The sequence below is a fragment of the Macaca fascicularis genome, chromosome 1, assembly GCF_037993035.2.
Source record: "Macaca fascicularis isolate 582-1 chromosome 1, T2T-MFA8v1.1".
In the NCBI taxonomy this organism is placed as follows: Eukaryota; Metazoa; Chordata; class Mammalia; order Primates; family Cercopithecidae; genus Macaca; species Macaca fascicularis.
The window spans coordinates 192,647,156-192,674,232 of NC_088375.1; the positions used below are offsets into that span (position 1 = coordinate 192,647,156).

Here is a 27,077-nt window from a genome sequence, read left to right on the forward strand (position 1 = left end):
GTTTATTGAAGAGACTGTCCTTTCCCCATTGTCTGTTGTGGGCAACTTTGTTGAAAATCAATTAAGCTTAGATGTGTGGGTTTATTTCTGGGCTTTCTATCCTAATCCACTGGTTGATATGTCTGTTTTTGTACCAGTACCATGCAATTTTGATTACTGTAGCTTTGCAATATATTTTGAACTCCTGTAGAGTGATGCCTCCAGCTTTTGTTATTTTTGGTCAATACTGGTTTAGCTCTTTGGAGTCTTTTGTGGTTCCATGCAAATTTTAAGATTTTTTTTTTCTATTTTTGTGAAGAATGAGATTGGAATTTTGATGGTCAATTGCATTGGATCTGTAGATCACTTTGGGTAGTATGGACATTTTGACAGTATTTTTATTCTTCCAATTCATGAACATGGGATGTCTTTCCATTTATTCATGCTGTCTTCTATGTCTTTCATCAGTGTTTTATAGTTTTTATTATACAGACATTTCTCTTTTTAAAATTGATTCTCAGGTATTTTATTTTTTGATGCTAATGTAAACGGATTTCTTTTTAAATTTTAATTTTTTATTTCAGTAGCTTTCGGGGTATAAGCAGTTTTTGGTTACATGGATGAATTGTATAGTGGTGAAGTCTGGGATTTTAGCGTGCCTGTCACCAAGCTAGTGGACATTATACCCAATAAGTAGTTTTTCATCCCTTACCCTCCTCCTGCCTTCCTCCTTCTGAGTCTCCAATGTCCATTATACCACTCTTTACACCTTTGCATACAAGTGAGAACATGTGATATTTGATTTTTGATTCCCGAGTTATTTCCCTTAGAATAATGGCCTCCACTTCTGTCCAAGTTGTTACAAAAGACATTATTTTGTTCTTTTTTATGGATGAATCGTATTCCATGGTGTATATATACACATCACATTTTCTTTATCCACTGATTGGTTGATGGGCACTTAGGTTGATTCTGTATCTGTGCAGTTGTGAATTGTGCTGCAGTAAGCATAAACATGCAGGTGTCTTTTTGATACAGTGACGTATTTTCCTTTGGATAAATACCCAATAGTGGGATTGGTGGATTGAATGATAGATTTACTTTTAGTTCTTTGAGAAATCTTCATACTGTTTTCCGTAGAGGTTGTACTAATTTACATTCCTACCAGCATTGTATAAACATTCCCTTTCACGACATCCATACCAACAATCTGTTGCTTTTTGACTTCCTAATAATGGCCATTCTGGCTGGGATAAGATGGATGGAATCTCATTGTGGTTCAATTTGCATTTCTCTTATCATTAGTTGTGTTGAAATTTTTTATATATATTTTGGCTGGTTGTATACCTTCTTTTGGGAAATGCCTGTTCATGTCTTTTGCTCACTTTTTTTCTTGCTGATGTTTTTGTGTTCCTTGTAGATTCTAGATATTAGTCATTTATTGGATGCATAATTTGCAAATATTTTATCCCATTCTACAGGTTATTTGCTTATTCTGATGATTTCCTTTTACTGTGCAGAAGCTGCTTAGTTTATTTCCCATTTATTTTTGTTTTTGTAGCATTTGCTTTTGGAGTCTTAGTCACAATTTCTTTGCCTAGTCCAATGTCCAGAAGAGGTGTTCATGTACTTTTTTTTTTTTTTTTTTGAGATGGAGTCTAGCTCTGTGCCCCAGGCTGGAGTACAGTGGCGCGATATCGGCTCACTGCAAGCTCCGCCCCCCCGGGTTCACACCATTCTCCTGCCTCAGCCTCCCGAGTAGCTGGGACTACAGGCACCCGCCACCTCGCCCGGCTAATTTTCTTGTATTTTTAGTAGAGACGGGGTTTCACCATGTTAGCCAGGATGGTCTCGATCTCCTGACCTCGTGATCCGCCCGTCTCGGCCTCCCAAAGTGCTGGGATTACAGGCTTGAGCCACCGCGCCCGGCCTCATGTACATTTTTGTAGGTTTAGGTCTTAGATTTAAGTCTTTAGTTCATCCTTTTTTCTTCTTCTTTTTTTTTTTTTTTTTTTGTTGTTGTTGTTGTTGTTGAGATGGAGTCTTGCTCTGTTGCCTCGACTGGAGTGCAGTGGCGCTATCTTGGCCCACTGCAGCCTCTGCCTCCCAGGTTCAGACAATTCTCCTACATCAGCCTCCTGAGTAGCTGGGACTGCAAGGCGTGTGCCACCACACCTGGCTAATTTTTGTATTGTTGGTAGAGATAGGGTTTCACCATGTTTGCCAGGCTGGTCTTGAACTACTGACCTCAAGTGATCCGCCTGCCCCGGCGTCCCAAAGTGCTGGAATTACAGGCATGAGCCACCATGCTTGGCCTTGTCTTTAGTTCATCTTGAGTTGATTTTTGTAAATGGTGAGAGATAGGAATCCAGTTTCATTCTTTTACATGTGGCTGTCCAATTTTCCCAGCACCATTTACTGAATAGGGTAGGGTATCCTTTCCCCAGTTTATGTTTTTGTATGCTTTGTTGAAGGTTAGTTGGTTGTAAGTATTTGACTTTATTTCTGGGTTCTCTTTTCTGTTCCATTGGTCTGTGTATCTGCTTTTATACCAGTGCCATGCTGTTTTGGTTACTATAGCCTTGTAGTATAATTTGAAGTTGATTAATGTGATGTCTCCACATTTGTTCTTTTTGCTTAGGATTACATTGGCTATGTAGGCTCTTTTTTGGTTCTGTATGAATTTTAGGATTTTTCTAATTCTATGAAAATGTTGGTATTTTGATAGGAATTGTATTAAATCTGTAGATTGCTATGGGCAGTATGGTCATTTTCACAGTTTTGATTCTTCCATTCCATGAGCATAGGATGTATTTCCACTTGTTTGTGTCATCTGTGATTTTCTCAACAGTATTTTGTAGTTCTTGTAGAAATCTTTCACCTCCTTGCTTAAGTATATTCCTAGGTTTTTTAATTTTTGGGCGCAGTTGCTCATGCCTGTAATCCTAGCACTTTGGGAGCCTGAGATGGGCGGATCATGAGGTTGAGAGTTTGAGACCAGCTAGACCAACATGGGGAAATCCCTTCTCTACTAAAAATACAAAAATTAGCTGGATGTGGTGGCATGCACCTGTAATCCCAGCTACTCAGGAGGCTGAGGTGGGAGAATCGCTTAAACCTGGGAGGCAGAGGTTGCAGTGAGCCGAGATCACGCCACTGCACCCATCCTGGGTGACAGAGCGAGACCTGTCTTAAAAAAAAAAAAAAAAAGATTGAGTTCTTGAGTTGATTCTCAGCTTGATAGCTGTTTGTGTATAGCAGTGCTACTGATTTGTGTACATTGATTTTGTAACTTGAGACTTTACTGAATTCATTTATTAGTTCTGAGAGTCTTTTGGAGAAGGCTTTAGGGTGTCTAGGTGTAAGATCGTATTATCAGCAAATAGAGATAGTTCGTTTCCTCTTTTCCAGTTTGGATGCCCTTTTTTTTTTTTTTATTTCTCTTGTCTGATTGCTCTGGCTATGACTTCCAGGACTATGTTGAATAGAAGTGGTAAAAATGGGCATCTTTGTCTTGTTCCAGTTCTTAGGTGGAATGCTTTCAACTTTTCCCCATTCTTTATGATGTGGGTTTGTCATAGATGGCTCTTGTTTTTTTCAGGTGTGTTCCTTTGATGCCTAGTTTGTTGAGGGTTTTTATCATAAAAGGATGCTGGATTTTATCAAGTGCTTTTTCTGTGTCTTTTGAGATGACCATATTGTTTTTGTTTTTAATTTTATGTGGTGAATCACATTTATTGACTTGCATATGTTGAACCATCCCTGCATCCTTGGGATGAAACCCACTTGATTGTGGTTAATTACTATTTTTTGATGTGCTGTTGGATTCGGTTTGTTAATATTTTTGTTGAGGATTTTTGCATCTATATTCATCAGGGATATTGGTCTGTAGTTTTCTTTTTTCTTTCTTTTTTTGTTATATTCTTTCCTGGCTTTGGTATCAGGGTGATACTAGCTTCATAGAATTAGTTAGGGAGGGTTCCATCTTCTCAGTCTTTTGGAATAGTTTCTGTAGAATTGGCACCAATTCTTCTTTGAATGTCTGGTAGAATTCGGCTATGAATCCATCTGGCCCTGGGCTGTTTTGTTTTTGGCAGTTTTTAAATTATTGATTTAATCTCATTGCTTGTTATTGGTCTATTCAGGATTTCTATTTCTTCCTGATTCAAGCAAGGATGATTTTGTGTTTTTTGGATTTTATCCATTTCCTCTAGATTTTCTAGTTTGTGTGCATAGAGGTGTTCACAGTAGTCTTGAATGGTCTTTTATAATTCTTTGTGTCAGTCATAATGTCTCCGTTTTCATTTCTAATTGAGCTTATTTGTATCTTCTCTCTTGGTTAATCTACCTAGTGGTGTCTCAGTTTTATGTATCTTTTCAAAGTACCAACCTTTTGTTTCATTGATACTTTGTATTTGTTTGTTCCTTTCAGTTTCATTTAGTTCTGCTCTGATCTTTTTTATCTCTTTTCATCTGCTAGCTTTAGGTTGGCATGTTCTTGTTTCTCTAGTTCATTGAGGTATGAAGATAGGTTGTCAGTTTGTGATCTTTCAGAACTTTTGATGTAGATATTTAGTGCTGTAATCTTAACTCTTAGTGCTGCTCTTGCTGTATTCCAGGGGTTTCAGTAACTTGTATCACTGTTACCATTCATTTGGAAAAAAAATTTAAATTCCATCTTTATTTCATTGTCAACCCAAAAGTCATTCAGGAGCAGGTTGTTTAATTTCTGTGTATTTGTATAGTTTTGAGGGTTCCTTTTGGAATTGATTTTTTGTCTTATTCTGCTGTGGTTTTATTTGATTTGTTTTTTACAAATATATCTGTTTCGTGGTCTATTATATGGTCTATCTTGGAGAATGTTCTGTGTGCTGACGAGAAGAATGTATGTATTCTGTGGTTCTTGGGTAGACTGTTCTATAAATATCTGTTCAGTCCATTTGTTCTGGAATACAGGTTAAGTCCAGTGTTTCTTTGTTGGCTTTCTGCCTCAGTGATCTGTTTAGTGCAGCTAGTGAGGTATTGAAGTCTCCCATTATTATTGTGTTGCTGTCTGTCTCTTTTCTTAGCTCTAGTACTAGTTGTTTTATGAATCTGGGAGCATTGCAGTTAGGTGCATGTATATTTAGGTTTGTTATATCTTCTTGTTGAATTGATCCTTTTATCATTATATAATTGTGTCTTTTTGTTTTGTTTTTAACCGTTGTTGTTTTAAAGTCTTTTTTATCTGATATATGAATAGCTACTTCTGCTTGCTTTTGGCTTCCATTTGCCAGAAATCTCTTTTTTCACTCCTTTATCTTGAGTCTTTAAGAATCCTTACATGTTAGGTGTGTCTTCTGAAGACAGCAGCTACTCAGTTTGTGATTTTTTTTTTTAATCCATTCAGCCAGTGTATATCTTTCAAGTGGAACATTTAGACCATGTACATTCAACATTAATATTGAGATGTGAGATACTATTCCAGTCATACTGTTGATTGTTACATAGTGACTTTGTTTTCTTCCTTGTGTTATTGTTTCACAAGCCCTGTGAAGTTTATACTTTCAGGAGTTTCTGTTCTTTTGCACATCAACCTTTTGTTTCAAGAACTCCTTTTAGCATTTCTTGTACGCAGGCCTATTATTGACAAGCTTCTTTAGCATTTCCTTTTCTGAGAGACTTTATTTCTCCTTCACTTAAGAAAGTTAGTTTTTTTTTTTGTTTGCTTTGTTTTGTGGTTTTTTTTTTTTTTTTGCTAGATACAAAATTCTTCACTGACAGTTATTCTGTTAAAGAGTAAAGATAGGACCCCAAGCCCTTCTGGCTTGTAAGGTTTCTGCTGAGAAGTCTGCTGTTAGTCTGATAGGTTTTCCTCTACAGGTTACCTGATGCGTTTGTCTAACTGCTCTAGACTTCTTTCTTTCACATTGACTTTAGATAATCTGATGACTATATGATGTCCTTTTTGCAGTGAATCTCCCAGAAGTTCTTTGAGCTTCTTGTATCTCTAGCAAGACCAGGGAAATTTTCCTCAATTATTCCTTCAAATAGGTTTTCCAAATTTTAACTTTTCCTTCTCCCTCAGGAACACCTATGATTCTTAGGTTTGGCTGTTTTACATAATCGCATATATTTTGGAGACTGTTCATTTCTTTTCATTATTTTTATCTGATGAGGTTAACCTGAAAGTCTTGTCTTCGAGCTCTGAAATTATTTTTTTCTACCTGGTCTAGTCTGTTGTTAAAACTTTCTACCACTTTTTGTAATTCTCGATATAGGTCTTTTATTTCCAAAAGTTCTGATTGGCTTTGCTTTAAAATATTTGTCTCTTTAGAAAATTTTTCCTTCATATTCTGAACTGTTATTTAAAATTTTTTCTGTTGCATTTTTACCTTGTTTCTCTTTGAGTAAATTCACAATTGACTTTTTGAATTATGTTATTATTGAGATGGAGTCTTGCTATGTCGCCCAGGCTGGAGTGCAGTGGCACCATCTTGGCTCAACCTCCGCCTCCTGGATTCAAATGATTCTCCTGACTCAGCCTCCTGAGTAGCTGGGACTACAGGCACGTGCCACCATGCCCAGCCAAATTTTGTATTTTTAGTGGAAATGGTGTTTCACCATGTTGGCCAGGCTGGTCTCTATCTCCTGACCTCAAATGATCCTCCCACCTTGGCCTCCCAAATTGCTGGGATTATAGGCATGAGCCACTGTGCCTGGCCACTTCTAATTATTTTTGAATTTATTTTTGATTCAACTGTGTCTTTTCATTTCTTACCTTCCCCTGGCCCTCCTCACCCCCACTACTCCAGGATGTAACTTTAATGTTTATGGTTTATTGTCACCCAGCTTTGGCTCTGGGTGCTTTCTGTGGTGAAAACGCTATATTAGAGTTTCTTGGTTACAGAGAATCTTTGTGTAGTGGCTTTCTCAGATGCTGGTTGTAGTAGCATTGTGCAGGGTGTGTGAGCAGGCTTACTATCTCCAGTGGAGCTGGAGAATGGCAGAGGTCTCTTGAAGCTTATCTTGTTCCCCAGTGGTGTGCATTTAAAAATTTTCTTGGCCGGGCGCGGTGGCTCAAGCCTGTAATCCCAGCACTTTGGGAGGCCGAGATGGGTGGATCACGAGGTCGGGAGATCAAGACCATCCTGGCTAACACAGTGAAACCCTGTCTCTACTAAAAAATACAAAAAGCTAGCCAGGTGAGGTGGCGGGCGCCTGTAGTCCCAGCTACTCAGGAGGCTGAGGCAGGAGAATGGTGTAAACCTGGGAGGCGGAGCTTGCAGTGAGCTGAGATCTGGCCACTGCACTCTAGCCTGGGCGACAGAGCGAGACTCCATCTCAAAAAAAAAAAAAAAAAATTATCCTCTAATACTTTATTCACTGAATTGAATAGTTTAGGCTTGAGGCTGGTAGGAGGTACCCACAGGTATGGCCAAAGGAGGTAATACCCCAGTGGTGGGCAAAGTTCCCAGCCTTGGCAGAGGCTGCTGGGAAAGCTTTCAGTGAAATGCACTGAAGTCTTTTCAAGGGGAAGGAAAGAAACCACCAAAGCTGTCTTTCAGGCTGATAGGAAAACATTCACCTCCCAGTCACACTCCTCACCAGATGTTCCAGCTATTCATGTCAGACAGGCATCTCTTTTCATCTGCAGGATTGTGATGTTCCATGTAAAGAGGGATTATGACTCTACCTCTCATGGAGGCCTGAATCTGGAGGGCACACCTCCTGTAGGGATGCAGTTACCCCAAAGTGTTCCAGGAAGAGTATCTACAGATGCACCCATGCCAAGCTCCCGTGGGAGAGGCCCCAGCTGTGTCTGCAATGATGGGCGAGAGGAGAAGAAATCCCCTTCTTCTAGACCCTTCATGAGCACCAGGGCCGCCTGACTTTGGGGTAGAGCCAAACAAACTTTCCCCACTGAGCTTAGCACTGCACATGTTTCTCTTCTAAAAGAACCTTCCCCACAAGTGGAAAGTTAAAGGACTTGAGGCCTGCAGTTTGGTTCCTTTTGTCTCATGAGGTGCTCCCTTAATGTAGTACACCCCCCCACCCTGCCCCTTCCCTTAGGAGTAGCAGTCCCTGAGGGCCAGACTATTGTGGAGCTTGCTGCTCTTCTGGATGTAGCTGCTCAGTGGGGTTGCCACACTCCAGGCTGGTGCTGGGGAATGTGTGCAAGGGATTCAGTGATGTGACCTGTCCTCTAGTCTCCCGGCAGCGGGTACCAGCACCAGCTCTGATGGGGGTGAGAAGGGAGTTACGTAGACTATGAGATTTCCTTGGTTATCTCAAGGAAATCTCCTTGAGATTTGTGTTGGCTTTCTCAAATGCCAGCTTGTGTTGGCTTTCTCAGATGCCAACTGTAGTAGTAATGTACTGGGCACGTGGACAGACTCAAGATCTTCTGGTTAGCCAGGGTGATACAGGCAATGACGATAGCTGAGGTCATGCAAAAAATTTCTCCTTTCTGAGGGTGGAGTTATTGTCCCTGCAGATGTTGTAATGGGCTGTGCTGGTTGGCCTCAAGAGGTGATGCTTGCAAAAGAACACCAACTGTGGTGGTAGTGGTGGGATTTGTGCTTACCTTATGTTACCCAAGGTACTCTGGTGTCTCAGGTAATAGGTGGGGCTTTGGGCTTCCCAAAGTCCCAGTCTGTTGTGTTATGCTACCAGGGCTAGTGAAGGGACAAAGCCAGATGGGGGCCGAGTCAGGCAAGTCTGCACTCTGGCTCTTGACATGTGGGCGCAAGCAGTGGCCCCAGTAGGGGTCAGAGGGCAGTTCCGTGGCTGTCAGGATAGTGTTACAGGGCAGATGGAGCACAGCTGCCTCTGATGCACAGAATAATCCGCATGGGGCATCGGGTGTAGCAAATGGCAGTAAGGCCCACCCAGCTCCCACGGACTTGGCAAGAAAGGTCTCACACACAGTGTTCTGCTAGCAGCAGCCAGTTGGGTTGCAGGCAGCCAGCAGTTAGAACTCAGAACTGCCCCAGGCTATAAGCCTTCCCAGCCAAGACAGAAACCACAGTTTTCAGGCCATATCCCTCCAGGTCTGCCTGCAAAGCAGGGACACCCAGCTCCTGCACCTGTGGCTATAGCACACTTCTCACTTGCCCCTCTGTTCTGGCCAAGGGGGTCCATCTGCACTCAAGATTATATCACGAGTCTCAGTTGGGAGCATCTCTCAACCTGTGACCTCTGCCTGAATTAGCTGGCAGTCTTCCCTGAGATAGGATCATGAATGGCTTCCCTCCGGGCCTGCTGGAGTCTGGGAATGGATGTAAAGCATGTCCTGATGCTGCTTCTCCTCATGTTCTCCCCACTGCTCATTAAGTCGGCTCCAGCACTGGGTAGCATTAAGGCATTCTCCTGTGGCCTGGATTGGGTTAAGGTATTTTATACCTGGGTAGGGTTAAGGCAGTTCCCACTGGCCTGACTCCCTAGTGGGAGTATGTGTCATGGAGGAAACCTGTCTCCCACTCAAGCGCTATAGACACAGTTTTCTACCTGCTTCATGGTGTAGGCTGCTGCCCACCACTTCTTTCAAAAGGCCTGCGGTTTCTTTCAGTTTTTCAGTTACGTTCCTGTGTTGCTTCTAGGAAAGAAGTTCACAACTTGAATTTCTACACATGATTTTATTTTTCCAAGTGGGAGGGGCATGTTAATCCCTTTAATCTACCATCTTGGAGAAAGAAAAAATGAATTGTTTTCTTAATAGCTTTTTTAGATAGTTTGTTGTTAGTGTATAGAAATGCTACTGATTTTTAGAGGTTAATCTTGTGTCCTGCAACTTTACTGAATTTGTTTACAACTTTACTGAATACTGTTCTGTTTTTGTTGAAGTCTTTAGGATTTTCTCTATATAAGAGCATGTCATTAGCAGAGACAGTTTGACTTCATTGTTTCCTATTTGGATGCCTTTTGTAGATAGTACCTGACTTAGAGAATGTTTTGGCTTACATTTTTTTGACTTTTTGATGGTGCAAAAGCAATACATATTCAGTAGCAACAGTACTTCAAGTACCTGTACGACCATTCTGGTTTTCACCTTCAATACAGTATTCAATAAATTACATGAGATATTCAACACTTTATTATAAAATAGATGCTTTTGCTCATGTGTGGCTTAATGTAAGTGTTCTGAACATGTTTAAGGTAGGTTAGGCTGAACTGTGATGTTCAGTAGGTTAAGTACAGTAAATGCATTTTTGGCTTATGGTATTTTCAGTTTATGATGGGTTTATTGGGACATAAGCCCATCATAAGTCAAGGAGCATCTCTAGTTCCTTCTCTTGCCTAATTGCTTTGGCTTGGCCATCCAGTACTATGTTGAATAGAAATGGTGAGAGTGGGCATCCTTGTCTCGTTCCTGGTCTTAAGAGGAAAAGCCTTTAACTTTTCACCATTGAGTATGGTGTTAGCTATAGACTTATTATATATGACCTTTACTGTGTTGAGTAATGTTCTTTCTATACCCTATTTGTTGAGCGTTTTTGTCATGAAAGGATATTGTATTTTGTCCAGTGCTTTTTAAAGTATCTTTGGGATGATCCTTCATTCTTTTTGTCTTTGATTCTTGTAATATGGTGAATCACATTTATTGATGCATGTCTATTGAATCAGCCTTACATCCCAGGGATAAATCCCACTTGATCGTGGTGCATGATCCTTTTACTGAACTGTTGAATATGATTTGCTAGTATTTTGTTGCGGGATGAGTATTTCTTTGTATCAGCAGGTCCTTGGCATCAGTAGCAGATATATTCTAGTGGTCATGATAGTAGCCAGCACTTACTGTGTGTTTCAGTTACCATGCTAAGTGCTTTACATGAAATATTTTATTGATGTTCTTAACAGACCTCTAAAGGTAGTATCATAATCCTCTTTTTATAGATGAGAAAACAAGCATAAAGTTCAAGTAATTTGCATGACATCACATAATACAACTTTCCCTTATCCTACCAGAAGGGAAGAATGAGAATTAGTGAACCAGTAGTTCAGACTGAGATGACTGAGTTGAGTTAAGGGAATATGAGATTTGTACCTTTCTAAAGTAATCTTATGTGTTAACTTAATTATAGCTTGGTTGGCTGGCACTAAAACTGAGGCATAAATAGAGTTGTTTTTAATAGCTCTTCTATTTCACCTTGCTCTCAGTGTGTACCTGGGACCTAAGTGCTGGATTCTAGCTTGTAGGGGTAGCTCTGGTCTTTTTCAATCAAGACCCCTATTCTCTGCCCAAAGGTTGATTAGATTATCTGATGAGAAAAATGCTAAGGGATTAAAGGATAGGTTAATTTCAGAAATGTGTCTTGGTGCAATTGCTCTCTCACTCATCTGGTATGATCTTTTAAAAATGCATGTACAGTCAGGATCATGTGTGGGACAAAGAGTTTTTGCCAGAGAGAGAATATATATGTAACTAGCGTCATAACCATAAATTATTTCTATTTGCCCCTCTTTAACATTTACTATTGAAGTTGAAGTTTTGAGGGCTCAATAAAGCAATAAAAAACATTTCTTAGGAGAGAGAGAGGAGTTATCACAATGTATATATTCAAAATTTCCAATAGCAGAAAACTTTATTGTTTTTGACACCCAGGTTAACTCTAAGCAGTACATATGAAGTATATTTAGGAGATCATTCAGTTGCTCTAGCAAAGGAAGAAAAATAAAACTATAACTGATGTACACTCACAGAAAGACAAATATTGCATATTCTCATTCATATGTGGTAGCTAAAAAAGTGGATTTCATGAAGATAGAAAATAGATTGGTGATTACCAGAGGCCAGGAAGGGTAGGGGGAAGGGAGATGAAGACAGGTTGATTAATGGATATGAGTATACACTTAGATAGAAGAAATAAGAACTGGCTGGGCGTGATGACTCACGCCTGTAATCCCAGTACTTTGGGAGGCTGAGGCAGGTGGATCACTTTAGGTCAGGAGTTCAAGACCAGCCTGGCCAACATGGTGAACCCTGTCTCTACTAAAAATACAAAAATGAGCCAGGCGTGGTGACACACACCTGTAATCTCAGCTACTTGGGAGGCTGAGGCAGGAGAATCACTTGAGCATGGGAGGTGGAGGTTGCAGTGAGCCAAGATTGCACCACTGCACTCCAGCCTGAGTAACAGAGCGAGACTCCATCCCAAAAAAGAAGAAGAAGAAGAAGTAAGACCTGATGTCTGATAAATCAGTAGGGTGGCTGTAGTTAACACTAATTGATTGTATATTTCAAAATAGCTAAGAAGAGAATAATTGGAATATTCCCAGTATAAACAAAAGATAAATAAAGTTTGAGGATATCAAATTTTTCATTTGATTATATGAATGGATTAAATTATCACATGTATCCTGAAAATATGTACATCTAATATGTATCAATAAAAAAAAAAGCAAAAGTTTAAAAAAATCTATAACTGGCTTAAACCAGAGAGATTTATTTCTCTGTCAGGTAGAAGCCCAAGCTGATTAGTGGGTCAGAGATATAAACAGCTCTGTTCGACAAGGTCATTCAGATGTTGAGGTTCCTTCTAATCCTGTTTTTCCGGTATTTTCCTAGGGTATTACCCTCAGCTATTTATGGTTAAGCAAGATCACCACCACCATATCTGTCTTAAATCTGCAATAAGAGAGGAAGAATGAATGGTCAGCAAGCAGGTTTCTTTCAAAGACATGACCCAGAAGTGGCACACATCACTCCTGCTCACATCCCATTGGTTACACTGTAGTCACATGGCCACAAGTAGCTCATGAATCTGGAAAGGTAGTCTGTGGCTGGGCAGACATGAGTAGATACTGTAAAGATCTATTACTGTAAAGGATGAGGGGAGAATGAATATTAGGGGATCATTAGCAGTTTTCACTACAGAGTTTATTTATAATTTTTGTCAGCCTATCTCGCAGTCAATTAAAAGAGTTGTTAGAGAATAGCCATACCAAAGGACTTTGTAATATCAGGTCAGTAGCATACTAAAATATAGTAGAATAGATTTCACTAGTGATTTAAATTCATTTTCAGAAACAAAGCACAAAACTGAATGTTCGAGAATTTGATGAGATCCCTTCAAACTGTGTTAAAGTTGCTGGATATATGAGCTAATAATTATTTATTTTGTTCTTATATTTTAGGCCTCAACTCCATATAGCATAGATTCAGATTCTTTGGGAATGGAGTGTATTATTTCGGGAAGTGCCTCTCCAACTCTGGCAATCAACACTGTGACTAACAAAGTAATTTCATTTTTTTAAACATTATTGAAATGTCATTGAGTAGTACATTTAATTTGCCTTTGTAGTAATGATAGAATCCTGTATGGTTCAGTTTAAAGATTATATATATTTGTTTACCCTATACATGGTAGCTTGAAGGCTAAATTCAGAATGTTTTGAGGTATGCACAAATTAGAACAAAATACCTCTCAGGAGAAATTAGAAGGTGCTTATTGAGAAGTTCTATACTTGTTTAAAAATTCTTGGCTCTCTCAGTTCCCATTGGTAGAATTTGTGAGCCAGCATTTTATTGAATCAGTTTGTTTCAAAATCATTAATTACCTCTCCAAATATGCGGTTGAAAAAAAGATTGTCAAATTCTGATGAGTTAACAGTCAAGTAAAATAATAATTGGACAGCCTCATAGAGTTCACTGGGATGGTGGTCTACCTATTTTCATGATATTCAAGTCTAGGAATATAGCCAGGAACAGTATATGGTCGTTTGCTACATTTTGATGTTGAGTCACAACTTTGTGATGGGTCATTATATACCTAGTGGGATACAGGTATATATCTGTCTCTTCTTTATAAGATAGTTTCTTTTTTTTTTTCTGAGACGGAGTCTCGCTCTGCCGCCCAGGCTGGAGTGCAGTGGCCGGATCTCAGCTCACTGCAAGCTCCGCCTCCCGGGTTCACGCCGTTCTCCTGCCTCAGCCTCCCGAGTAGCTGGGACTACAGGCGCCCGCCACCTCGCCCGGCTAGTTTTCTGTATTTTTTAGTAGAGACAGGGTTTCACCGTGTCGGCCAGGATGGTCTCGATCTCCTGACCTCATGATCCGCCCGTCTCGGCCTCCCAAAGTGCTGGGATTACAGGCTTGAGCCACCGCGCCCGGCCATAAGACAGTTTCTTAACGTTACATCTCAAAACCCTAAAAAGGTTCTGGGAGGTTCATGAATCCAGTTTTGTTCATCTGTTTTCTTACCTACTAGACCATGAGTACTCCAGAGCCATACATCTCCCATACTTACGCTTAGATTCTCTTTCAGTCTTGTTTTCATTTTCTCCCTCTAGATTTCACCCTCTTTTTCTCTCTCCCTCTCTCTGACTTTCATTCTCTCACTTCACGCGCACACGTAAATGTGAACACATACACATACACCATTGCACTAACATGGCACTCCTAGGATCCTTTTACTTGTAGAAAGATAATGATTAAACAGACGACAGATTATAATCAGAGTGACATAATTCAAATTTCCAGTTCAGAAAGGAAACTGGCAGCCTAGGCATAGAGGAATGATTCTTCCCACGTGGCAATCTGAAATCATTACATCACAGTCACTTAGAGGATTTATGGGGCAGTTGGGGGTTGGAGGGTGGTGGGGGGTGGGTTGTGGTAGTGGTGGTAATCCCAGGATTCCATTGCAGTTCTACCAAATCAGTTATTGTGTCATGATGAGTAGGGCCCAGAAATATGTACTTTAAAAAATGATCTCTAATGGTGACCAGCTAGATAAGAATTTCTGGTGAAGTGGATGGGTTAGAATCAGAAATACCTAATACTGCTCTGTGCAGTAGTCTAAGTGGTGATGAGGACCTAAACATAGATGATAGTGTGGTTACTAGGAAACAGTTAGGAAGTAGTAATGGTGGGACTTTATGACCAAATAATGTGGATGTCAAAGGAACTGAAGGTTTTGGATTTCTGCATCCAGATATGACAGACTACTAGTATTAGATTATCCTTTCTGCCTATCTGTGTAAAATACCAGACAGACATAGCCACACACCCCTCCCTACCACCTCTTTGATTAAAAAAGAAGAAGAAGGAGGTATTGGAAACTAAGACAGCCAGGACTTCAGGGGTCAGGAGCCCAGAGAAGAGGTAAACACATTGAGATAAGCTTTGTACATTTTCCTTTGGTACATTTCCCAATTCTCAGTGCATGGCGTAGGGGGGCTACACAGGGAGCAGTAGCATAGAGCACTCATTAAACCAGGGAGACAAAAATTGGAGTTTGGAGTTACCGAACAGCCAGGGCTTGCAGAGCCGAGATCCTGAGGAATCTCGGGTGAATTCAACTTTTTTTTTTTTTGAGACAGGATCTCACTCTGTCGCCCAGACTGGAGTGCAGTGGTGCGATCTTGACTCACTGCAACCTCCGCCTCCCGGTTTCTAGCAATTCTTTGCCTCAGCCTCCCAAGTAGCTTTACAGGTGCCCACCTCTGCGCCTGACTAATTTTTGTATTTTCAGTAGAGATGGGGTTTCACCATGTTGGCCACGCTGGTCTCAAAACTCCTGACCTCGGGTAATCTGCCCGCCTTGGCCTCCCAAAGTGCTGGCATTACAGGTGTGAGCCACCGCACCCGGCTGAGTTCAACTTTTTGTAAGCAGTATCCACTTAAGGCATTTGCCAACTCCTAATTGTGTATGCTAGGGCTCAGACACAAAGTAGTTTTTCGCTAGCCAAAATTCAACACTCTCACAGAACAGGAGGGACAAATATTGTAGTTTATGGTCTTCAAAGGAGGAGAGAGCTATGGTAATACACCGTAGGCTTTCAACTTGATATCTGAGAAGAATTTTATTCTAAGAGTAAGTGCAAGCCAAGATAGATCAGCCTTAACAGTTACTAGAGTGGTATGCTAATATTCTTTCTGCCAAAAGAAAACGGATTCTCTCTGGAGGAAGATAACATCATCCAGAGCTTCTGTAATTTTCCATAAGTGTAAGGTGTAGCATTCAGTCAAAATTTCCAGGTGTGCTAGGAGAGAGAGTTTGAAATAAGTAAATATGCAGTTGTGGGGAGACAGTATAAACATTGATCGCAAAATAACTATAACTGATATGGTCAAGAAAATAGATGAGTTATAGAAAATTGACCAGAGAATTGGAATTTATATGGAAGAATCAAGAGGAAACTTGATTAAACCTGGCAGATGGGATTAATAGCAGATCAGGCACATCAGCGGAGACATTTAATGAACTGGAAAATAGGTCTATAGAAAACGTGCAGATGGAAGCACAGAGAGAAGAAAAGATGGAAAATTCAGAAAAACTTGAGGTAAATGGGACATGGGGAAAAGGTCAAACAAGGTTGTTTTTAGTGTGCAGCAGGAGAGGAAAAAGGAATAAAGAAGATCATGGTAATATATTTAAGCATGCCTTTCTGTAACTCATAGAACATGCAGACCAAATCAAAACAACAACCAACCTCATTTAAAGATATACAATATTTGGGCTGGGTGTGGTGGCTCACCCCTTTAATACCAGCACTTTGGGAGGCTGAGGCGGGTGGATCACTTGAGGCCAGGTATTCAAGACATGCCTGGCCAACATGGCAAAAACCCATCTCTACTAAAAATATGAAGATACTATACTATATCATGTATAAGAACTTTTATTACTGTACGCTCCCATTTTTTTCTGTCTATGATAGAAACCCACAATACATATTTGTTATTTTTGCTTTAAACAGTCAATTACCATTTCAAGAGAATTAAATCAGAAAAAAAAAATGGCTTTACATTTACCCACATAGTTACCATTTCTGGTATTCTTTATTTCTTTGCGTAGATCTGGATTGCCACCAGCAACTTATACATTTATTAGTTTACTTGAAACTATCCCCAAAGCTCACTAATGTTCTTTACTTTTTTACAATAAACAACCCATAATGAGGAAAAAGTCACAACTGACCCAGAAATGATAGAGATGATAGAATTAGCTTAGAAAAGGACATTAAAGCAGTTATATCTGTATTTCATGGAGAAGCTAAAAGACACATTGAACAATCTGTGTAGACACGTGGAATATAAACCCAAAGCAAACTCCTAGAGATAAAAATTGCAGTGTCTGAGTTGAAAACTACACTAGATGGGATTAATAACAGACTAAACAGAAGGAAAGATTAGTAAATTTGGAAATATAGCAATAAAAAGCTTTCAAAAATGAAACAACAGAAAGGTACTATTAGAGTTGATGAAAGAGAAATACAATTTGCTAATATCTGGAATGAAAAAAGGAGCTATATGGATTCTACAGAATTAAAAAGATAATGGAAGGATAGATATGAACATCTTACGTAAATAAAGTTGAAATTTTAGATGAAATAGACAAAATCGTAAAAAATGACTTATCAAAACTGGCACAAGAATAAATAGAAAACGTTAATACTTTTGTATATATTAAACCTGTAATTAAAAATATTTGTTTATAGAAGACTTCAGGCCCAGCAAGCTTCAAGGAATTCTTATAATTATGTAATGAAAAAATAACATTTATCTTATATAAACACTTAAAGAGAATTTTTAAAAAGAGGTAACATGTCCCAATTTATATTATGAAACCATCATAGCCTAAGTAGCAAAACCTGAAAAAAACTTTACAAGAAAGGAAATTTTCAGCCAGTCTCATGAGCATAGGTGTTAAAATCTTAAACAAAATGTTGTCTAATTTAATCCAGCAATACATAAAAAAGAACATCACAAACACAGTTGTATTCTAGAAATGCAGGCTAGGTCTAGCACTAGGAAATCTATTGCTGTTGTTCTTCTGTTTGTAGTTAGAAGTGCTACATGTATACTCCACATTTTATGCGGATTATTACAAAGGCATACTCAGAGGTCATGACTTAATAAAACCCTTAGAAAGCTGTAAATAGGTGGAAATTTTTTTCAGTGTGATAAAGAATATCTACAAAGCATATAGCAAATGCTATATTAAATGGTGAAATACTGAAAACTTTCTCTTTGAGGTATGGAAGAAGAGAAAGATGTTTGCTGTCAGCACTTTTATTTGACATTGTGTTGGAGGTCCTTACCAGTTAGAAGTTACAAACAAGAAATAAAAAGCATAAAGTTTTGAAAGACAAAGTTGCCACTGATGACCACAGAAAATTGAACAGAATCTATGGATAAAGCCTTAAAATTAATAAGTGAATTTAGCGAATTCTCTTCAGAAATCAATTTTATTTCTGCCTAGTAGCCACAGATAGTTTGAAAATAAAATGTGAAAGATAACACTTAAGTTAGCATTCAGAAACATCGAATACCTTGACTTAAATGAAAGATGAACTCTACACAGAACACTATAAAAATTACTGAAAGAAAACGACATAAATAAATAGGTTATATAATTTTCATGCAGAAGACTATTGTAAAGAAGTCAGTTTTTCCAGAGTTGCTATACAAATTTAATGTGATTCCAGTCCAGATGTTCTTTGTGGGAAGAGAGGCGATGGGTGAAAAATAAGCTGATAGTAAAACAAAAATGAGAATCCAAATGACTAAAGTTAGCTAAAGAAAATATTGAAGGCTGGGTGCAGTGGCTGTAGTCCCAGCACTTTGGGAGGCTGAGGTGGGGGTAGATGATGAGGTCAGGAGTTTGAGACCAGCATGACCAACATAGTGAAACCCTGTCTCTACTAAAAATAACAAAAATTAGCCAGGCATGGTGGCGCGCACCTGTAATCCCAACTACTTGGGAGGCTGAGGCAGGACAATCGCTTGAACCCGGGAGACGGAGGTTGCAGTGACCTGAGATCGCACCATTGCACTCCAGCCTAGGTGACAAAGCAAGACTCCGTCTCAAAAAAAGAAAAGAAAATATTGAAGAAAAGGATAAAACATGGAGGATTTATACTTCCAAATATGTAAATGATAAAACAGTAAAGCTCTATTGCATGAAAAAAAATGAATTTTAAAAAGGAAAGAAGGAAATATAAAGATTAGGAGTAGATATTAATGCAGTAGAAAACAAGGCCTTTTAAAAAGGATATACACTATGTGATTCCATTTATACTTAGTTCAAAAATAGGAAAACCAATCAATAGTGATAGAAGTGGTTACCTGGGACAGGAGATACAGGATGGATAATGACTGACATGCGTGATGACTGGGAGAGTACATGAGCTTCTAGAGTGCTGGTCATACAGTGTATCAGTAGTTCTCAAAGTGTGGTCTCTGGATACCTGGGTAACTGAGACCTTTGTAGAGAATCCATGAGGTCAGAACTCTTATTCATGATAATATGTATTATTTGTTTTTTCCTTTATATTTACTTTTTTTTTTTTTTTTTGAGATAGAGTCTTGCTCTGTCACCAGGCTGGAGTGCAGTGGCACCATCTTGGCTCACTGCAAATAGGCTAGTTTTCTATTCCAAAAATACCTTTTTTTGTTTGTTTGTTTCTAAATTAAAAATTATAATGCTTATAGACAAACTCAAGCACTGTAAAAATATACACAAATGTAAGTCTTCAGGAATCCTCAGCCCCTTCCAGAAAACCATTAACAACAGTTTGACAGTTCTTCATATCTAATGTATATATTAACATTTTTTTTAAAGTTAGATCATGTATTTATGATTTTATAAATGTGTTGAACATTTGTTTCCAATCTTCAGTATTAAAAATACTGTGATGCCTGTGATTTAAAAAAAAAAAAAATCTTGTTTTTTTGTATATGCTTCTTTTTGATTTCTAAGATTCTGATAGAACAGTAATTTTGCTTAAAGCCTGAGCAAGCCGGGCGCGGTGGCTCAAGCCTGTAATCCCAGCACTTTGGGAGGCCGAGACGGGCGGATCACGAGGTCAGGAGATCGAGACCATCCTGGCTAATACGGTGAAACCCCATCTCTACTAAAAAATACAAAAAACTAGCCGGGCGAGGTGGCGGGCGCCTGTAGTCCCAGCTACTCGGGAGGCTGAGGCAGGAGAATGGCGTAAACCCGGGAGGCGGAGCTTGCAGTGAGCTGAGATCCGGCCACTGCATTCCAGCCTGGGCGACAGAGAGAGACTCCGTCTCCAAAAAAAAAAAAAAAAAAAAAAAAAGCCTGAGCAAAAATGTATGCATTATTAATAGAGTAAAAATCTATTATATTCCTCTTTTATTAAATGTTTATGGGCTAATTATACCTGGTAAATTATGCTATAAATTGAATTTCTATACCTCTAAAAGACATGTCCTTTAGTTTGAGTATTGAGAAAATTATTTTATGATGAACATGAACTTAGCCATACGGGGCATGGGATTGGGGTGAGCACCTAGGGAAAGGCCACTGAGATTTCTTCTTGCCATATGCCTGCTCAGTTGTATTTTTGCAGAATTGCTTAAGAAGTACTCCTTATATTCAGTTGTCATTTTTCTTTTTTCATTTTAGGTAACACTGTATAACACTGATCAGGATGGTAGTGATAGCCCACGCAGTAGCCTTAACAACAGTCTCTCAGACCAGAGTTTGGCATCTGTTAATTTGAACAGTGTTGGAAGTGTGCATAGTTATACACCGGTAAGTCTTGATGAAGTTAACATGTTAATAGTTATTCATTTAGTACTTAAAACTAAACCAAACATAATTGAAATGCAAATTTAAAAATGAAGGTATGTTTTTCTCACTAATAAATTTATTAACTTTAGATAAAACTTATTTAGAGGAGATTGTAACTTGTTAGTGTTTTAATTTGGTACCATATTCGATTTTTAAAAAATGGTTGTGCAGTGTTAACAGATTTTGGTCTACTTTATTCTGTCTGTTCTGTGTCCAAGAGAGAAGCCATTGGAACAGGAAAAAAATTGCACTTTAGTCTAGTAGAGCGATAGTTGGTGATATTCTATACTTCTTAGAAAAAGAGCTTAGAAGATGTGTGTGTCGACATGGTTTCCAGCTGTAGATCTGAGAAGGGAATTCTGTAAACCCCAGAGGTTAGGGTGGCCTGGTACTCAATTTTTAACTACTCATGTATTTTCAGTTTGGATCCAGGGGGCAAAAAGCCATGCTATAAAGGGACCTGTGTATGAGTACTCTTGCTTCTATACTAATTTGTTACCTATTACAAGAACATGACTCTTAGGGTATCTGTTATTCTTTTCAAACTACCTGGCAACTGTCTTCCTCAGTGAGCAGATAATAGAGCCCAAGAGCTACACACCACATTGTTTGTCAGTGTAAACTTGATCTTACCAGATCACTCCCTGTTGTTCCAGGATGAGTAAATAGGAAAAAACTTACACAGGACAAAGATATAAAGGGAGAGACCCGAAAGAAAATAACACAAGGGAAAGAAAAACATAGCAGAATTAAAATTCACATTGAATGTAGGAAAAAAGAAAGTTGCCTCTGCAAAATTATTATTGCCTGGTGGAAAAAAGTATTATCCCACAATGGAGAAGAAAGAAAATGGAATAAAAATTATGTAAAAGAAGACAGTAAATGTGGAGAACTGAGAATTGTAGTTGTCCCTGCAGAAGAAAAAGTTGTTATAGAAGCGATTTTCAGAAGAAATAGAGATTTAAAGGGATACTGAGTTCTAGAAGAAATTAATGGGGGAAAAACGTATACAGTCAGCCCTTCATATTTGTAGGTTCCGCATCCACAGATTTAACCAAACTTTGGATTGAAAATATTTGAACAACAAAATACAATTAAAAACAAAAAAAAGTACAGCAATAAAAAATATATGCTGGAATGAGTTGGCTCATACCTGTAATCCCAGTACTTTGGGAGGCTGAGGCAAGAGGATTGCTTGAGACCAGGAGTTTGATATCAGCCTGGCCAACATAGTGAGACCCCGTCTTTAAAAAGCGAAATAGCCAGACACTGTGGCATGCACCTTAGGAGGCTGAGAAGGGAGGATCACTTGAACCCAGGAATAATCATGTCACTCCACTCCGGCCTGGGCGATAGAATGAGACTGTATTTCTTTCTTTTTTTTTTTTTTTTAAAGGAAAAAAATGTAGTTTAATAACTTTGCATTGTATTAGGTATTAATCATCTAGAGATGATTTAAAGTATATGGGAGGATAGATTATATGCAAATATTATAACATTTTGTATAAGGGACTTGAGCATGTGCAGATTTTGTATTCTAGTGGGTTGGGGTTCCTTTACCCAATCCCTCGCAGATACTAAAGGACTGCTGTATATAGATACATTATGGCAAATTTTAAAATTTCATAAGTGGTTACCCATATAAATACTCTGACAGAATAAGTAAGTTATATATAAAGAAACACAAATCAGACCTCCGCCTCTCTTTTTCTCTCTCTTTTTAGACACAGGGTCTTGGCTAAGTGGGCCAAACTGGTCTCGGACTCCTGGCTTAAGCAATCCTCCTGCCCTGTTGGCTTCCCAAAGTGCTAGGATTACAAGCATGAGCCACCATTCCTGGCCTCAGGCTTCTCTTTGATACTACTAAATGCCAGAAGATAATGGAGCATTGTATGCAGAGTTTTGAGAGAATGAGTTTGGAATAACAAATATTATGCCCAAATTTTAATTCATTTGTGAAGGCAAGAGAAAGACTTTCTTTGATATGCAGAGATTAGAAAGTATCCTGCCCTTGTTTTCATGTATCTTTCCTGAAAAAAATTATTTACCCGTGATCAAGATTAATTAAATAATAATGACAAAGTCAAGTTATAAAACAATAGTTGGAACATTGAAGCAAACTCAGCAAAGATATAATGATTTTAAGTTGCTTTTTGAAGTAATATAAGTGTAAAAAATCTTGACCAAAAGAACGCAAAGAACACTGTCCAGTATCACAAAGCATTATAAAAGGACAAATTTAAAAAGCATGTATAGAACTAGATGACAGAAGTAAGAACTAACATGTTTGTTGTGCCAATAAATGTAACAGGGTTAAACTTCCCTGTTTAAAGCGAGACTTTGTAGACTGCTTTTTTTTGTTGTTTTTGAGATGGAGTCTCGCTCTGTTGGCCGGGCTGGAGTGCAATGGCGCAGCTCACAACAATCTCTGCCTCCCAGGTTCAGGCGATTCTTTTGCCTCAGCTTCTCAAGTTGCTGGGATTACAGGCGTAAGCCACCACACCTAGCTACTTTTTGTATTTTTAGTTGAGACAGGGTTTCACCATGTTGGCCAGGCTGGTCTCGAACTTCTGACTTCAGGTGATCTGCCCGCCTTGGCCTCTTAAAGTGCTGGAATTATAGGCGTTGAGCCACCATGCCCGTCCCTGCTGTTTTCTTTCAACAATAAAGTGTCAAATGGTTGAGCAGTCCCTAAGCAACAGTGCAGTGGCAGCTGCCGATTGGGTTTATCACACCTATATAGTTTGATCCTGTAAGGCCACAATGAGCCCACATGGATTGAGATAGTTTTATTACTTATACAGACAGTATAAACCAGGTTAGCATGGTGTCAGCTCCCTACATCCCACATGACAGTACTAGATGACAGACTACTCGAGTAGTAGCTCACTCTGTAATAGAGGAACAAATTCCATAGTGCAGCTAAGCAGTTTTGTAACCTGCAGCTGTACCCTAAGGGAGTAAGGCAGAAAGTCCCATGCCTCACTCAGCCAGGGAGGTAGATGAGAACCTGTTTCTTGGCAACCTCTTGCAAAATAGAAAGGTGGATGAGTAACTGCCCCATGGCCATCTCCTGCAAGACATGAGGGCAGATGAGAATTTTAATAAATAAAACCACTTGTTCCAGGATAATCACAGGGTGTTCCACCAAGGCTTAGGTCATCCTGCCATGGAGCCTTGCCTACATTGTGTGGAGATGTGTAAGGACACTAGGGTGCCAGCGGCGGAGCCATTTTCTTATGTAAAAATCCATATTTTTCCATGTTATTGCAGACTCCTTATGAGCATTATTTTTAATGGCTACTTAAGTTTCTAGTCAGTGTTCGTACATTAATTTTTCAAAACACTAAACAAATGGTAGTTTACCACCTTTTCATATAGTACGTAGTCTTTAAGAAATACAGATGATTATCTTTTATTGATTTTATTTCTAGTTTTCCTGCTTTTAAAGGTAAGTTTTCCCTGGAGATGAAGAGTTAGGCATATTTAAGCTCCTTGTTGCTTTGGGCAGAGCCATACATCTGACTCATAGTACTCACAGTATTTGGGTTTGTATACTAAAAAATAATTGAATAAATGAAAGAAATGTTAGTAGTTTTATAGTTTTAGTGGAGTTTGAGATAAAATAGCTTCTGTAGAAATCACGATTGAAGATTTTACAGAAAGCCTAAAAGGATTCTAGGCCTAACTCATCACTTACTTGTATGATCTAAGGCAAGTTATTTAACTTTGAATTCTTTTCCTTCTGTGAAATATGGAGGTTGGGTTAGACTTCTACAGTTCTTCAAGATTCAGTTTAACTGTTTTGCTTTCTGTCCATTATGTTTTAACAGAGGATGGGAAAGCCTGAGACAGAAGAGTTATTTTCTTTGAATTCCAGTGTTGGCACTGTTTTCAGTTATATATTTTATATAACAAGCCAATTGTAATTAGTAGAGAGGCTGAATTAGTTGTGTTTTCTTTTAATGTTAGGTGACAAGCCATCCAGAATCAGTCTCTCAATCATTAACTCCTCAGCAGCAACCACAGTACAACCTTCCAGAAAGAGACAAGCAACTACTTTTCTCAGAATATAATTTTGAAGATCTTAGTGCCTCATTTCGGAGCCTTTATAAGTCAGTTTTTGAGCAGTCACTTAGTCAACAAGGTGAGTTTTCTTAAAACCTTTTTTATGACAAAGTTTTATTGGAAAAAGGTTTTTAAATTATTTCACGTGACAGCTGTTATACTCTTAATCTTAAAATATTATCATCACAATAAGAATTGGATAATTATATTTTGTCCTTTGTGCCTTTTGTATGTTCTGTTTATATCATAGCACAAAAATGGCAGATAAATTTTATGTTGCATGCCTACTTACTTGTTTACTAGTGTCATCCAGGAGCACTGTGTTAAAGAATTCTGACACTGCATCTATACCATATGGGAAACACCACTATAATTAATTAGTGATATCTGGCATATGAAGTGTTTGAGTGGTGAATGTTGCACCATAAGAATAGACGTGCCTTGCTTTTGGTCTGACTGGTATTAGCAAAAAGATAACTATCGGAATGTGGTAGCACCAAATTTGTGATTTCGAGTGTGGCACTTACAAGTGAATACATCAGCTACTAGTAAACTTTGGGTCATTGTTTTACACAATATACATAAGTCAGATTTTAATATTAAAAGTGACTTTAGTTGAGACACACTATTATATCTCAACCAAATGCTAGATTCTTGCTCTAATGTGTTCTCGTCCCTTTAACTGCTGGTTTAATTTTAATCAGAGGGTAAAAATGTCACATCTTTTCCCTAAAGATGACTAGTCAGAAATTGTTGGGAACTCTACTGTTGAAGCATTTCCTAATTACTTGTCTGTTTGGCACATTAACTATTTATACCCCATGTTTTATTCCTTTCCTGCTGCTGTGCCAAAATACCTTAGAATGGGTAATTTATAAACAACAGAAATGTATTTCTCACAGTTTGGGAGGTTGGGAAGTTCAGGATCAAGGAACCAACAGATTTGGTGTCTGGCAAGGGCTTGTTCATCGTAAATGGTGCCTTTTGGCAGTATTCTCACATGGAGCTGAGCACTGTGTCCTCATGTGGCAGACAACATGGAAGGGCAAAAAGTAGCTAGTTCTCTCCATCCCTTTTGCAAGGCCCAATCCCTCATTACCTCCTCAAGGTCCCACTTCTTAATACCATCACCTGGGGGTTTAAGTTCCAACATGTGAATTTTGGAGGGACACATACATTGAAACTGTAGCACCCCCACCCAGAAAGTTTATATGTTCACAGCAGTGAACAAAAATAAACAGAAATCCTTGTCTTTATACTGTTTGCATGTTAATACTTACTTTCAGTTAATGTTAATGTTATATACCGTTACTTATATTGATGAATACTGATCATGTGTATGTGAAATGGCTTTTTCTGGTTAGCATTTGAATTTAAAGTAAGATTCATATGTTTTCTCAACTTTTAAGTTTTTTATCTATAAAAGTTTAAAAAGAACTAATAGAAGAGTTTGCTAAGCAAATCCAGCCTTGGTATTCATAATAGAAAAATAAGGGCTTTGAAATAACAATGATAATTTCTGAAACCCATAATTCCATTCCATCACACTATTTAAAAAAAAAAAAAAAAAAAAGCATCGATGGGAATTCTGGGTTCTAGTCCAGGTTCTGCCATTAAGTCAACTGAGTTAACTTCTCATCTCTGGACTTCAGTGTCCCCATTTGTACAATAAAGAGGATTGGATTAGATCAGTGATTTTCAGATTGTTTTCTTCAGAGGCTTTGGCTTTTGTAAAGATCTTCGGGACTGCCGGAGGAGAAATGTGCGGATGCAGAGGTAGACCTAGTAAGCTTCCTTCCCCAGCTTCAAAGAAACAATTTTAGTATACTTATCAGTTTTATATATTGGGCTTCTGGAGAGATATTTTGCTTTCTTTTATTTAAAAATAATTTGAGATTGAAAATGTTGATACAGATCAGACCTTGGTTCCCTTGTAAAATGCTAGGATTTTATTAAAAATTGATAAATTACTGCTTTCTTTGATCTAACGGTAATAACCCTACAGATTCCTTATATGTGACTATTTTCTAGGGCCAAGGCAAGAACTTTTATTAACTCTTCTGCCTGTAAAACTTGGTAGCTTTTAAGATTATCTTGCAGTGTACTCAAATACAGTTTTACTACTAATTACAAATATGAGAATAATTTTATCTTTTTAAAACTTGGTTATTTTATTGATTGATATTATCTTGTGGTTTTTTTTTTATTCAATAAAATTATTTTTATGTTTGGTTCAGCATAACATTGCATGGGCCACCCTTTGGGATTTGAAAATAGTCTAGTTACATAGAACCAAATGTTGCAGTAAGATTATCTAACTACTTGCAGACCAAACAAAAATTATCCTTAACATTAAGCACTTTTGGCTTAATCATCATCATGGCAGCTAACATTTATAGAGCTCATCCTGCAGCTTATACCTTCACTATGTAGAAAGTAAAAAGTTCCTCTTCAAAAGTTTCCTTTCTTGTTAAAGAATAAATCATAAGTGTTAGAAATAAT

General features: G+C 38.5%; 1 protein-coding gene across 26 annotated transcripts in view; it reads left to right on the forward strand.

Annotated features, from left to right (window-relative positions):
• The window catches only part of FOXJ3 (forkhead box J3), a 152,048-nt gene that overhangs the window by 109,812 nt on the left and 15,159 nt on the right, over nt 1–27,077 (forward strand). For 18 of the 26 annotated variants that reach the window (XM_045373292.3, XM_005543753.4, XM_074010666.1 and 15 more), the window contains 3 exons: nt 13,096–13,197; nt 20,340–20,468; nt 24,480–24,654. In XM_045373292.3, coding sequence (XP_045229227.1) covers nt 13,096–13,197; nt 20,340–20,468; nt 24,480–24,654 — 406 coding nt within the window. The remainder of the gene's footprint in view (nt 1–13,095; nt 13,198–20,339; nt 20,469–24,479; nt 24,655–27,077) is intronic. The other 8 variants (XM_074010629.1, XM_074010640.1, XM_074010652.1 and 5 more) reach the window with 1 other exon arrangement.